Source organism: Mobula birostris, chromosome 1, assembly GCF_030028105.1.
Source record: "Mobula birostris isolate sMobBir1 chromosome 1, sMobBir1.hap1, whole genome shotgun sequence".
Taxonomy (NCBI): domain Eukaryota; kingdom Metazoa; phylum Chordata; class Chondrichthyes; order Myliobatiformes; family Myliobatidae; genus Mobula; species Mobula birostris.
In genome coordinates, this window is record NC_092370.1 from 86,063,390 (window position 1) to 86,077,884 (window position 14,495).

General features: G+C 41.7%; 1 protein-coding gene across 11 annotated transcripts in view; it reads left to right on the plus strand.

Annotated features, from left to right (window-relative positions):
* Positions 1-14,495, plus strand: part of cep192 (centrosomal protein 192) — a 228,056-nt gene that overhangs the window by 158,797 nt on the left and 54,764 nt on the right. For 10 of the 11 annotated variants that reach the window (XM_072258408.1, XM_072258373.1, XM_072258382.1 and 7 more), the window contains 4 exons: positions 5,717-5,838; positions 6,685-6,794; positions 7,491-7,653; positions 7,880-8,058. In XM_072258408.1, the coding sequence (XP_072114509.1) occupies positions 5,717-5,838; positions 6,685-6,794; positions 7,491-7,653; positions 7,880-8,058 (574 nt within the window). Of the gene's footprint in view, positions 1-5,716; positions 5,839-6,684; positions 6,795-7,182; positions 7,242-7,490; positions 7,654-7,879; positions 8,059-14,495 lie in introns of those variants that run through there. The other variant, XM_072258457.1, reaches the window with a different exon arrangement.

Here is a 14,495-nt window from a genome sequence, read left to right on the forward strand (position 1 = left end):
AGTAAAGCACAAATACTTTTATTCTGCTTTACTGCATATAGTGATCAGAATGTTGTCTTCCCTGCACTGAAAAAATCAGATACAGATTATAGATACCAAGCAGTAATTTATCAAGGCAACTGGACTTGCTGTGTTGTCTAGAAGATGTTTCGCCACTCATCTCAGGCTTCTTTAGTTCTAATCCATGGTGGGTAGTTTTTCAGCTTATAAATTCTGTGTCGGATCAAGGATGATGAGTTCGGAGAAGGACATAAAGATACGGAAGGCGCTAGCATGGAGGGCTATGAACGACGTGAAGGAAATCTGGAAGTCGAACCTGATCAGAGTGCTTAAAAAGAGGATCTTCAGAGCAGTCATAAGAGTCCATTCTCACGTACGGATGCGAGACATGGACACTCACCAAGACTATGCGAAAGTCTCTAGATGGTTGCTATACACGAATGCTCCAGATGGCTCTTGACGTGAGTTGGCAACAGCACATGATGAACGTCGAGCTCTGTGACGACCTACCGATGCTCACCACTAAAATCGAGGCGAGAAGACTGCAACTAGCAGGGCACTGTCTACGCCACCCCGAGCTATTTGCCAGCCTAATCGTCATATGGGAGCCCAAGCATGGGAGGATGAACCCTGGGCGCCTTCCCAAGACTATGGTCAAATCAACACGCTCCTAGAAGACAGCGGCACGGCTAATGTAGATGAACTGAACACACTGATGAGGGAGAAGTGGAGAGTCTGTCATCGTGCCCGACGCTAGCCCCCTAGGCCTGAGTCGACATAATATTTAGTGTTTAAAGGTATAGCAAACACATGAGAGTTGTTCAGAGTCATAGAGTCAGTGAGAGGGTCATTGGTTTTATCTTTGCATGTTGTGGAGACACCAGAGTAGAGATGTTCAGACTGCATTGTAAGTAGCTGATAGGTGGTGTCATACCCCCACCTCCTCTGTTAAGGATGGGTTTCCCAGTTTGATAAAGATGGCTTCTTTAACCCCTCTTTCAACCTGCCTGTCCTCTCTGTCCAAATTGTGCACGTTGTTATCATCTGAGGAGTGTCCCTTGTCTTTTGGGTGTAGATATACAGTTGATTCTTGAACTGAAGTGTTAGCCCTGCTATGTTGGGCCATCCATTTGTGAAGTGGTTGTTTTGTCTTGCTGATATACAGAGGGAGTGGGGAACAATACCACTTATCAGCTATTTACAATGCAGTTCTCACAACATGCTGGAGGAACTCAGCAGGTCGGGCAGCATCCGTGGAAACGGTCAGTCAACATTTTGGGCTGGAACGAAGGATTGCTTTGACCCCAGCATCTGCAGAGTACTTTTTTGTTCACAATGCAGTCCTAACATCTCTACCCTGGCGTCTCCACAACAGTTCACACCTCCATTCATGCAAAGATGAGACTAATAACCCTCTCATTACCTCTTCAACTTTTAACAACCCTCATGTGATTGCTATACCTTTGAACAACTCAGGCTACGTCCACACTACGCTGGATAATTTTGAAAACGCCGGTTTTGAGTAAAAATGACAGGCGCCCACACTACGCACTTTTCAAAGTATCTCTGTCCACACCAAAATGGATATTTGGGCGAATCTACTCCTACTGGGCATACGCAGACACGTCTACAGAAAACAAGCGAAGAGGAAACGGTATAATATTTACCTTTCTGCGGCGGCATTGTGCTATTTCCATAAAATAAAACTAGAGTACCAACAACAACAGTGAAAGAAAGTTTTCAACAATGTCTTCGAGGAATACAAAGAAAACCTCCGCTGGAAAAATCAGACCGGACTTCTCCGTTTAGACAGAAAATGAGGTCGAGCTATTTCTGCAAGTTACAAACGACTACAAAGTCAGCAAAGCAGTGGAGATGTTTAATTCCAAACAAACTTTTAACGTGGACAGTAAACAACACACGCAAGAAGCCATCCTCTACCCAAGATTAACAAGTGAATGGAATCTTCTGCCGCCAGACCTGCACAGTATTTCTGACATTAATAGTTTTAGAGATAGACTCAATCAATTTAGGGGATCTAGTCAAAAAAGCTCACTTTACAATTTAACTTTCACGCTGTTCACACTGACTGTGCATTATAACAGCGGTGGTCAGTCAGCGGCAGTGCCGGCTTGGAGGCCCGGGGGTACTGGAGATCGAGGGTGCGACCACCGCAGACTGGGAGACCGGAGGGTACAGGCAGAAGAACAGAGGATGCAAACAGAGAAACCGAGGGGACCAGCTTGAAAACCACCTCCAGTTTAAATTCCATGTGGAATATTTTGGAGGATCAAGAACCAAGAACAGCCATCTGGCAGTGCTTGTGCAGTCCCAAGCAGAAGCAGAAAAAGCATTGTTGTGGTGTTGTCATTTTAAAATCTCTCCATTTACCCCGTACACACTACAACGCGAAACAACCATTTTCAAATTTACACACTCTGGAGATTGTTTTCGAAAATCTCCGTTTTCAGGGGATGAAAATGCTGGTTTATAGTGGACGGAGAGTCAAAGCGAAGAGAAAAAGCTTCGTTTTCAAAATTATCCGGTGTAGTGTGGACGTAGCCTCAGTTTAAATGCCGGAAAACTACCCACCATGGATTAGAATTGAAGAAGCCTCTGAGATGAGTGGCAAAATGTCTTCCTGACAACACAGCAAGTCTAGTTGCCTTGGGTTACTACTGCTTGATATACAATGACCTGGATGACTGAGAATCTTCATAGACAAATACAGATTGGGTAATTGCTTTGAGGAAAACCTCTGTACAAGGATGACTTTTTTTGATGCTTTTCACTTCTCCATCCTATCCCCACTCAGTTATCTGTCTTTCATCTCCTGAACTGTTTCAATGAAGTCTAGCTTAAAGGAACAATAGTTCCTTTTCTTTGTCAGTGCATTGCAGTCTTTTGGTACTGAATTCATCAGTATTGGATGACCGGGTTTTCCAATTTGTGTTTTATTTCAGATTTCCAGCAATTGCTGTGGTCTGTAAAGAGAGACATAAATGAGGTGTTTTTAATTTTGAGGGCCCATAGCAGGATCAAAAATCTGGGTTGTAGTTTTGAACTAATGGGTAGAAGAATTAGAAGGGATGAGGATTTTTTTTCTTCAGCCATAGGAATGTAGAGTTCTTAAATTCACTGCCTGAAATGTTAGAGGCAGAATGCTCATCATATTTCAGCAATGGATGGATGTGTATTTGAAAATTGTAATCTGACACACTGCAGAACTGTGATTAGGCTGGCCGGCTCTTTTTTTTGACAAGAAAAGGTATGGAGTGTCTATCTTTTGTGTTGCAGATTTTAAATCATACACCTTTTTATTGACTTAATGGGAGCAGATATTCTGAATATATACAGATTATTAAATTGAGAATTATCTGAGGTCCAATCTTTGAACTAGATGGGATCTCAGTTATTGGAAAAAAAGTTGCTTTATATAAGAATCATTGATGATAAAAGCCCCCCCCCACCCAGTCCAGTATTAGATGTAAAGCATGTTATCCTAATCTTCATTTCCATTTTCTTTATCAGTTTATAGATCATCAACAGAAATGGTCACCTGACTGTTGTAGGGGCTTTATGTGCAATTTTTTTTCACATTTAAAGAAGCACAAATTTAAGCTGTACCATTGATTTCAGATCAGCCAAAAAAGGGAGCCCATATGGTCAGTTGAAGTTTTCTGAGGCTACGTCCACACTAGACCAGATAACTTTGAAAACGCCAGTTTTGCTTAAAAACGATAGGCATCCACACCAGGCATTTTTGAAAATACCGCTGTCCACATTAAAACGGGTATTTGGGTGAATCTCTTCCTACTGGGCATGCACAGGACACATCTACAGAAAACAAGTGAAGAGGAAACGGTATACTTGGTGCACGTTTGTCCAGTTACAGACTAGAAAAACTTAAAAGGAAATCGCCAAACGATGGACAGCTGTTGGCTCTCGCGCAGGAGGACTTCAAACTGAAAAAACAAATACTGGAGCTTATGGAGGCAACTGACAGGGAGTTCACGGACAGTATGACCCGGCTGACGACAAACATTGAAAAACTGACTAACCCTGTTGCAGAGGGATTTGCAATGATGAGGAATATGATGGCTCCCCACCCCCAGTACTTTTCACTGCCACAATACCAGCCTCACAGCCACTACAATAGCTACACATATGAACACACAGACCCCCAGGTGGCCCCACCAACATCTTCCCCACTCCCACAGAGGGGTCACCCTGGAAACATTTCCAACAGCCATAGTCTCTTCACCGATTAAAGGGATGACAGCTACAACTAAATGCGATAAGGCTTGTTACTGGGCAAAAGTGAAATTTGCTTTTACCTCATTTGTTTGCCTTTACTTTTGCCATGTCTTTCTGTATTATTTTGCTGTATTTAACATCTGCAGTAAAACGAGTTACTGGGCAAAAGTGTTTTTATTTTTACCTGAGTGAAAGTGAAACTTACAATTTTCCTTTTTTGGCCTTAATATTTTCATGTCTATGCCAAACATATGCTACTACTTAAAAATGACATTTTGGAAGGAGTGACAATTGCATCTATTGAATGTTTGCACAAGCAATATATTAATAAAGCACTTCATTAAATGTATAAAACATGTCTCTGCATCAGTGTTATCTTGTATTTCCGTACAATGTTACATTAGGCTGTTACACATCTCTTGTCAGATATTGTTGTTGTGGTGTTGGAGGCTGCATTCAAGAAAGCAATGAAATGCCGTGCTGCTGCCACCATTTGTTCCAGCACTTCATGACAGTATTTTAAGAAAGCTCCGGTTACCCCAAACACACGACACCACCAAACTGGTGTTTTCAGATTTAAACACTCTGGACAGCGTTTTAGAAAAGCTCTGTTTTCAGGGGAGGAAAACACTGTTTTAGTGTGGATGGAGGGTCAAAACGAAGAGAAAAAGCTTTGGTTACGGATTTATCTGGTCTACTGTGGATGTAGCCTGAATCAACTGCTGGTCATTTAAAATGCAAGGTGACATTTTCAACACAAAATGCTGTTTCGCATATCAAAACTGAACTGTTATGGGAAGGAAAAGTATATTCTGCTGATGTTACATATGAGAATGAAATTTGTATTTGTATTTTACTCTGTGCTTTCAAAATGTTTTCTGAAATTTAAATGGCTTTCTTGTCTTTGTTCAATTCAGACCACTGATGGAAGATAATTTGTTTCAATTAACTGAAATTTTCTCTCTCCTCTTTCTCTCTCCCCCTCTTTCTCTCTCCCCCTCTTTCTCTCTCCCCCTCTTTCTCTCTCCCCCTCTTTCTCTCTCCCCCTCTTTCTCTCTCCCCCTCTTTCTCTCTCCCCCTCTTTCTCTCTCCCCTTTCTCTCTCCCCCTCTTTCTCTCTCCCCCTCTTTCTCTCTCCCCCTCTTTCTCTCTCCCCCTCTTTCTCTTCCCCTTTCCCCCCTCCCCCTCCCCCTCCCCCTCCCCCTCCCCCTCCCCCTCCCCCTCCCCCTCCCCCCTCCCCCTCCCCCTCCCCCTCCCCCCTCCCCCCTCCCCCCTCCCCCCTCCCCCCTCCCCCCCTCCCCCCTCCCCCCCTCCCCCCCTCCCCCCCTCCCCCCCTCCCCCCTTCCCCCTTCCCCCCCTTCCCCTCCTTCCTCTTCCCTTCCCCCCTTCCTCTTCCCTTCCCCCCTTCCTCTTCCCTTCCCCCCTTCCTCTCCCCCACCCCCACTCTTCTACCCTTTCAGGAAATCACAATAACCTGCCAAGCCACTGCAAGAGATTGCATTCAGTCAGAAAGTGATTCAGCACTACTTGGCATTATTTGTTTCTTTTGTGGAGATGAGGTGGCACGACAGCAGCTCAGAAGGCACGTGATTTGATTTTTTTTTCTTTGTCCTTTTTGTTTATGAGTCTACAAAATGCTGGTAATTTTGCAATTTCTTCAGGGTACTGAGTTTCATTTGTTAATTCATTTTGATATGCTGCTGACTAGATAGATAGATACTTCATTGATCCCAAAGGAAATTACACTGTCACAGTAGTATTACAAGTATACTGTATAATTATTAAATATTAAAAGAGAAATAAGAATTTTTTTTTTAAGGTTACCTTAAACAGTCTAACAGGAGAGGATCATCACTTTGCTGGCTATAGGTTGACTCATTATAAAGCCTAATGGCTGAGGGCAAGAATGTCCTCATACAGCACTCTACGGAGCAGTTTTCTTAGTCTGTTACAGGTCCACAATCCCTTATCCGAAATCCTTGGGGCCAGTTGCATTTCAGAGTCAGAATTTTTTAGATTTCAGAATCACTCCTTATTGGTTCCAGGACCCCCTGTGTATACCAAAAAACACGTGAATTTTTTTTCTCTGCTTCAGGAGACTATAGACAAAATCGTACTGATGCTGAGTGAATTAATCATTAGATACTGAAGTGCAATAGACTGAAGTCATATGATCAGCCTTGATGTTACTCAATGGCAGAGCAACTCTAAACTGATTCTACTTGTATATCTTTAATCTGATTTGGCTTATTAAAGCAAAGGGAATTGTCACTTGTTGTCTATCTTGAGACTCGTCTGAAGAGGCAAGAATGAGAATTTCATTTTGAATATAAATATTGTGTTTGAGAAATGATTATTTTGTGCCTAAAATGTGAATACAATAAATCTTATCCTCTCTCTTGCTTCCTAACCTTTACATTTATCACAGAGCACTTGCCCGCAACCATCAGGCATTTAAGCAGATAATTTGTGGGAACAGTCCACTTCAAAAGATAGACTTCACTCAGAAGTTTCCTGGTGAAGAATTGGTATCAGAAGGTATTTATTTTTTTATTTTTCAGATTAATTAGTCACATAGTTTTCATGGTTGTTTTTGAGTTACTGACACTGGATGCTAAATTTCTACCCAATAGTTTCAAAGTTTTTCAAAACTATTTGATCAGCCACTTAATATCTATTGAGAAATATATTAATGACTTTTATCTTATAATCTTTGTTTTGAACTTGTAGGGAAATAAGTAGACAATGGTCTCTTTTGTGATGGAAAAATTGACGTCAAACATTTAGTTGTGGGTTTTATGCCAGCTATTGTTATTAGAGTTAATGCGCAGACATAGTTAAGTAGGGGTCTGAAAATCAAACCATTTTTTTGTTTCTTCTGTAATTTTCTGATAAACAAACTACATTTGCAATATTTTGTCCTAAGGTTGCAAGAACCTGAACAATGTCGACCAAGAAGAATTGGACTTTATTCAGTTAGTTAACGTAAGCATTATGGATGGCTTTGGCATTTTAGAAATGGTTTCTGCTCCTGATTGCATTTTCTATATTTGAAATTTGAGCAGACTCCAAAGGCAAATTTTCATTATTACGCTGGTTGCCCTGTATTTAAAAGTTAAATTTGTTTGTCAGAGTTTTCAAAATAGTAACACAGGTAGTAAAAGTAATTAGACAACAGTACGTAACTCCTAACAGAGATACTGAAGTTACTGTTTGGGATTTTTTTCTGTGTAGTCTATGACATACCAAAGAGACCAAATGATGTCCATATTTTCTATGGAAATCAGAAAAAGGTGATGCTTTCTGTAATTGCGAGTTCTGCATTCCGTGAGGCTGATAATTCAGAAGGCTTGGATCCAATTTCATCTTCTCAAGAGATGAGTGTTGGTTCAGAAAGGTATTTGAAGTTTCTTAGTTGTTATTTTACATGGGTTATTTAATGGTTTTGTATTTTACCTTTACTTTGAACTATTATTTAAGATCAAACAGTGTTCTGTTGCTGTGTGTAATTTTTAAAAAATGCTTATTTGGAAGTAAATTGAAGTTTGAAAGTTTGTTTTAATTGTAATCCTAATGAAAGTGCTTAAAAGTAGAAAATCATGCTGGTGCAATTTTCATTACAGTGTACTTGGAAGTTCGGAAAGAAATCCATCTAATTCATCACTGGATGTTCTTCCAGTAAGAGGACCTCAGGGCTCTCCATTGCTTTTACATGGTTCTAATCAAGTGCCAAACCAGTCACCCAAGCCCAAATCGTCATGGGTATTGCGGCCTGAACATTTAATTCTTACAGTGTCATCTGGTGAGTGATGTGGTAGTGTAATTACCTTGTAGCTAAAGATAAGGAAAAGTAACACACAAAAATGCTGGAGGAACTCAGCAGTCCAGGCAGCATCTATGGAAAAGAGTACGGTTGACGTTTCAGGCCGAGACCCTTCAGCAGGACTGGAGAAAAAAAGGTGAGTCAGGGTAAGAAGGTGGGGGAGGGGAGGAAGAAACACAGGGTGATGGGTGAAACTGGGAGGGGGAGGGGTGAAGTAAAGAGCTGTAAGTTGATTGGTGAAGGAGATATAGGGCTGGAGGAGGGATAACCTGTCTGGAGAGGACAGAATGCCATGGAAGAAAGAAAAAGGAGAGGAGCACCAGAGGGAGGTTGTGCGCAGGTCAGGAGATAAGGTGAGAGAAGGAAATAGGAATGGTGAAAGAGAAAGGTGGTAACCGGAAGTCCAGGAAATGGAGAGGTGGAGAACAGTGCATTCACAAGGAGTGCGTTTGGAATTGGAGAGAGGAGTGGTGAAGTTGAAATGGTTGATGTCCTGTCGGCAGTTAACAATGAAAAGATCCAGAACAAGCAGAAGACCAAAACGGTGTGTCCAGGAAGAGGAGGGTTAAAGACAGGAGAAGGGGTCATCGTTGCGAGGTGGAGAGCCCTTGCCAAAGAAGCAGGCTCAGAGACATCAGCGGAGGAAGAGCTCAGCATCATGGCAAGGGTGAAACTCACTGAGGCGTGGGCACGGGAGGGACAAAGGTGAGGCCCTTACTGCGGACAGAACATCCTGTCCTCAGAGGAGGGAGGGTGCTCCTTCCGAATGCACTATTCTCCATTCTTTCTGCACTAATCCTAACCTCACCATCAAACGCGCAGTTAAGGGGGATGCTGTAATAATCTAGCAGACTGACCTCTACCTTGCTGAGGCCTGGCGGCAACTGTCAGACACCACCCCTTGAACAGGACTCCACTAAGAAGCACCAGGCCATTGTCTCCCACACCTTCACTGACCTTATTAACTCTCTGGATCTCCCATCCACTCCCATTTCTGTCTCCTACCCAAGATCCACATACCTGCCTGTCCTGGTAGACCTATTATTTCTGCTTTTTCCTGCCCCACTGAACTTGTATCTACATACCTTGACTCGACTCAGTTTTACCCCCCAACCTCCTCCCTCCCCCCCCCAATCAGTACCTTTTACCTATATCCATGACACTAAACACACTCTTGATCTTTTTTAATTATTTCATGTTCCCTGGCCCTGATCATCTTATTTTCACTACGGATGTCTAGTCCCTTTTAAACCTCCATCCCCCACTAAGATGGCCTCAAAACTCAGTTTCTTTCTGGACACCAGAGCCAACCAGTTATCCTCCACCACCACTCTCCATCTGGTGGAATTTCTCCTTTGGCTCCTCCCACCTCCTTCAAACAACAAGGTGTAGCCATGGGTGCTCACATCAGTCCCTGCTACTGTATGTTTGCCTTTTTGTTAGCTATGTGGAAAGTCTATGCTCCAAGCCAACACTGGTATCACTCCCCAGCTTTTCCTACATTAAATTGATGACTGCATTGGTGCTGCTTCCTGCACTTGTGCAGAGCTTGTCAACTTCATCAACTTTGCGTCCAACTTCCACTCTGCCCATTTTCGACACCTCCCACCCCTTTTTCGATCTCTCTTGTCTCTGTCTCTGATCTTATCTACTGATGTCTATTATAAACCAACTGACTCTCATAGCTACCTGGAATATACCTCTTCTCACCCTGTTACTTGTAAAAATGCCATCCCCTTCTGTCAATTCCTCCGTCTCTGCACATATGCTCTCAGGATGAGGCTTTTCATTCCAGAACTAAGGAGATGTCCTTCAAAAAAGGGGCTTCCCTTCCTCTCCCATTAATGCTGCCCTCAACCCCATGTCTTCCATTTTGGACATGTCTGCCCTCATTCCATCAGGGACAGGGTTTCTCGTCTTCACCTGCCACCCCACCGGCTTCTGTGTCCAGACCGTAATTCTCCATTACTTCCACTGTCTCCCATGGGATCTCATCATCAAGTACATCTTTCCTTCTCCCTCCCCCCCCCCCCCACAACTCTCTTCTTTCCACAGGGATCGCTCCCTAAGCAACTCCCTTATCCATTCGTCCCTCCCCACGGATCTCTCACCTGGCACTGATCCTTGCAAGCAGAACAAGTCTTACATCCTCCCTCAGTACCATTCAAGGCCCCAAACAGTCCTTCCAGGTGAGGCGACACTTTACCTGTGAATCTTTTGGGATAATCTACTGAATCCAGTGTGGCCTCCTGTATATCAGAGAGACCCGACGTAGGTTGAGAGACAGCTTTTCCAAACACCTATGCTCCGTCTGCCAGCAAAAGCGGCATCTCCCAGTGGCCACTCATGTTCATTCCACTTCCCATTCCCAATCCTATTCCAACATGACAGCACGAGAGGCTATGAAGCCACACTCGGGTTGGAGGAGCAACAACTTGTATTCCGTCTGGGTAGCCTCCAACCTGATGGAATGAACATTGATATCTCAAACTTTTGGTAATGCCCCACTCCCCCCACCCCACTACCACCATTCCCCATTCCTATTTTCCCCGTCTCAACTTATCTCCTTACCTGCCTATCACCCCCCTCTGGTGCTCCACCCCCTTCCTTTTCTTCCATGGCCCTCTGTCCTCTCCTATCAAATTCCCCCTTTTCCAGTCCTTTATTTCATTTACCTATCAATTTCCCAGCTCTTTATTTCATCCTTTCCCCCTCTTATCACCTTGTGTTTCTTCCTTCTCCTCCCCCCCCCCACCTCCCCACCTTCTTACTCTGACTTCTCATCTTTTTTTCTTCAATCTTGATTAAGGGTCTCGGCCCAAAACATCAGCTGTACTCTTTTCCACAGATGCTGCCTGGCCAGCTGATTTCCTCCAGCATTTTGTGTGTTTTGATTGAATTTACAGCTTCTGCAGATTTTCTCTTGTTTGTGGTGAGGAATAGTATAATAGAGAACTTCTCATTAGTTTTTTACGTAAAAGGCAACAATGAATATCAATCAAGACAGGTTATATAAAAACAACCAAACATTTATTAAACACATAAGTGAAAAGGGGAAAAAAACAAACGAAAACTTTAACCGGAAGTTAACAGATATGCAGCCGTTCACCAACTCGCCACTGGGCTCTGGTTCTTAAAGCGTTAAATGCGAAAACAGTTCTTAAAGCGATAAAGTCAAATATAGTTCTTAAAGCAATAACTTCGAAAGTCTAACAGATTTACACGTTCAATTGGGAGAGACTTCTTTGGAGAAGGATTTCTTCACAGACGCAACTTTACTGCTGGTTCTGTCCACAGGATTCACGATGCCGAAAATAAACAGTTTAAATCAACTGACCTTAAATTCCTTTAGAGAGCGAGAGCACCTTTTTGCATGAACTTCTTGCTCTTTTTGGCAAGAGTTATCTCGATGCAGGTAGCTACTCCTCCAATGAAGTCTCAATAAGGTCGATCCTTTATTAAACTGCCAAACGATGCCGACTCCTCTCGATCCTTCGATCCTGTAACTTCGATAAATTCTTCACTCTCCCTTCTAATGTTGGAATTGAGTAAATCAACGCATCTAGCAAAAATTTCCAGTCCAAGTAATATGGTATTTTGCAACAGAACGCACACTCCGTTTTAAAAATGAAACTGCTTCACCAAAAAACAAACATGGAACAGAAACGGAGATACAACACGTTCTACCTGGAAATCTACAAACTAAAAAAAAAACCCTGCATCACCTGGGTCGACCCTTATGTTGTCACGGTGCACATGTTATCACGTGACTTCACATTGGTGGGAAAATCACATCAGGTGACCTCCAAAAGACCATTACATCATTCTTACAAAAAAACACAGATCTCCTTGAGCATGTAACAAGTTACTTCAAAAATGGTGTTGCAAAACAACTTGTGTTCCACCTTTCAAATGGTCCAATTCAAACTGCCAATAAAATAATACATTTTAAATAAGCAACTCACATAAAAAATGCTGGTGAACACAGCAGGCCAGGCAGCATCTATAGGAAGAGGTACAGTCGACGTTTTGGGCCGAGACCCTTTGTCAGGACTAACTGAAAGAAGTGATAGAAAGAGATTTGAAAGTGGGAGGGGGAGAGGGAGATCTATCGACATCAGAATGGGAATGGGACGTGGAATTAAAATGTATGGCCACTGGGAGATCCTGCTTTCTCTGGCGTACAGAGCTAATTCCACATCCCATTCTGCTATGTCTATCCACGGCCTCCTCTACTGTAAAGATGAAGCCACGCTCAGGTTGGAGGAACAACACCTTATATTCCGTCTGGGTAGCCTCCAACCTGATGTCATGAACATTGACTTCTCTAACTTCCATTAATGCCCCACCTCCCCTTCGCACCCCATCCCTTATTTATCTATTTATTTATTTATTTTTCTCTCCCTTTTTTCCTCCCTCTGTTCCTCTCACTATAATTCCTTGCCCATCCTCTGGGCTCCCCCCTGCCCCTTTCTTTCTCCCTAGGCCTCCCATCCCATGATCCTCTCAGATCCCTTTTGCCAATCAACTGTCCAGCTCTTGGCTCCATCCCTCCCCCTCCTGTCTTCTCCTATCATTTTGGATCGCCCCCCCCCTTCCCCCTCCCACTTTCAAAGCTCTCACCATCTCTTCTTTCAGTTAGTCCTGAGGAAGAGTCTTGGCCCGAAATGTTGACTGTACTTCTTCCTACAGATGCTGCCTGGCCTGCTGCGTTCACCAGCATTTTTTATGTGTGTTGCTTGAATTTCCAGCATCTGCAGATTTCCTCATGTTTACATTTTAAATAAGCATTTTTTGACTTGCAAAGGTCTTAAAGTGAGGGAGGCTTAATCTCATTTTCTCATTTTCTTCTGAACAGTGTTTAAGCCTTTGAATTTAAAATGTGTAATCAATATTTCTATCTGGCTTCATTGTTTTTCAACCTCTATCATCTCTTGCATAGAGTTTTTACCTATTAATTTACAAACCCCATTTCGAGAAAAGTTGGGATATTTTCCAAAATGCAATAAAAACAAAAATCTGTGATATGTTAATTCACGTTTCTAAATTCTAAATTTGTTTATGTTTACAAAATACAATTAAGTTGGTCAGTAAAACTATTGAAAATCTTTTCTTTGTACTTTTGTCAGTTAAATAAAGGTTCACATGAATTAACATATCACAGATTTTTGTTTTTATTGCATTTTGGAAAATATTCTAACTTTTCTGGAAATGGGGTTTATACGTTTCGCATTAGGTCCACCAGTGCATGTAAGCGTTTCCTCCAAATGAACGGCAAGTTACTTGTGTTTCTGTAAATTTAATATACTTCGGTGCTCATGACGTGGTATCACTTTTTTTTCCAAATTACTATTTTCATGCAGATTTGGGTGACTGCTTTATCAACATCCTCCTTTCAGTCCATAATTGTAACCCTGCCTTTCTGGTCACCTATTCTTTGCATTGTAGCTTTCACTGTTCTCATGAAGCTGAACAGAAGCTAAAAAAATAGCCTTTAAGTCTTATGGTAACATGTACTGTATTAAAAGTTCCTGGCCTAATTATTAACTGTTTTTGTTTCCACATATGTTCCCCGACTTCCTGGGTTTTCCAGCATTTTCTATTTTTAGAGAATTTTGGCTAATGTTGGAAATTGAAAATAGTACACATCATATTTTGATGTAGAAGGAATCCTTTCTTTCTTTTTAAATCTTTTTATTGAATAAGTATACAAAAAGGTAAGCCATATAGGCACTAATACACTGTTAGAATATAATAAAATTACAGGAGATATTAATACAAAAAAAAAGATACAAACAATGTAATTTAAACATAACATACTAAGGTAACATAATAGTATACTAATTTTTATATATATATATATCTCAATAGAGAAAAAGAAAAAAAAAACTCCAAAAAAAAACCCACCGTGCAACTAACTCAAAGCAAAGCAATGGGCTAACTTGGAACCAAGCAGAGTTAAAAAACTTAAAATCACGTCCTCAATCCCGACCTCCATTAAAAACAGTAAAAAAAAACAAGAAGGGTATATAAATATGGAGCAAAAAAAAGAGAAAAAAAATTTACATTAAATGAAAATATTGAATAAAAGATCTCCAGGTCTATTCAAATTTAAGTGAGGAATCATAAAGATTGCTTCTAATTTTCTCCAAATTCAAGCATAATATCATCTGAGAAAACCAAAAAAAGGTAGTTGGAGCATTAAGCTCTTTCCAATGTTGTAAGATACATCTTTTCGCCATTAAAGTAAGAAATGCAATCATTCTACGAGCTGAAGGAGAAAGATTACTGGAAATTTTAGGTAGTCCAAAGATAGCAGTAATAGGGTGAGGAGAGATATCTATATTCAATACCTTGGAGATAATATTAAAAATGTCTCTCCAAAAAGTTTCCAGAGTAGGACAAGACCAAAACAT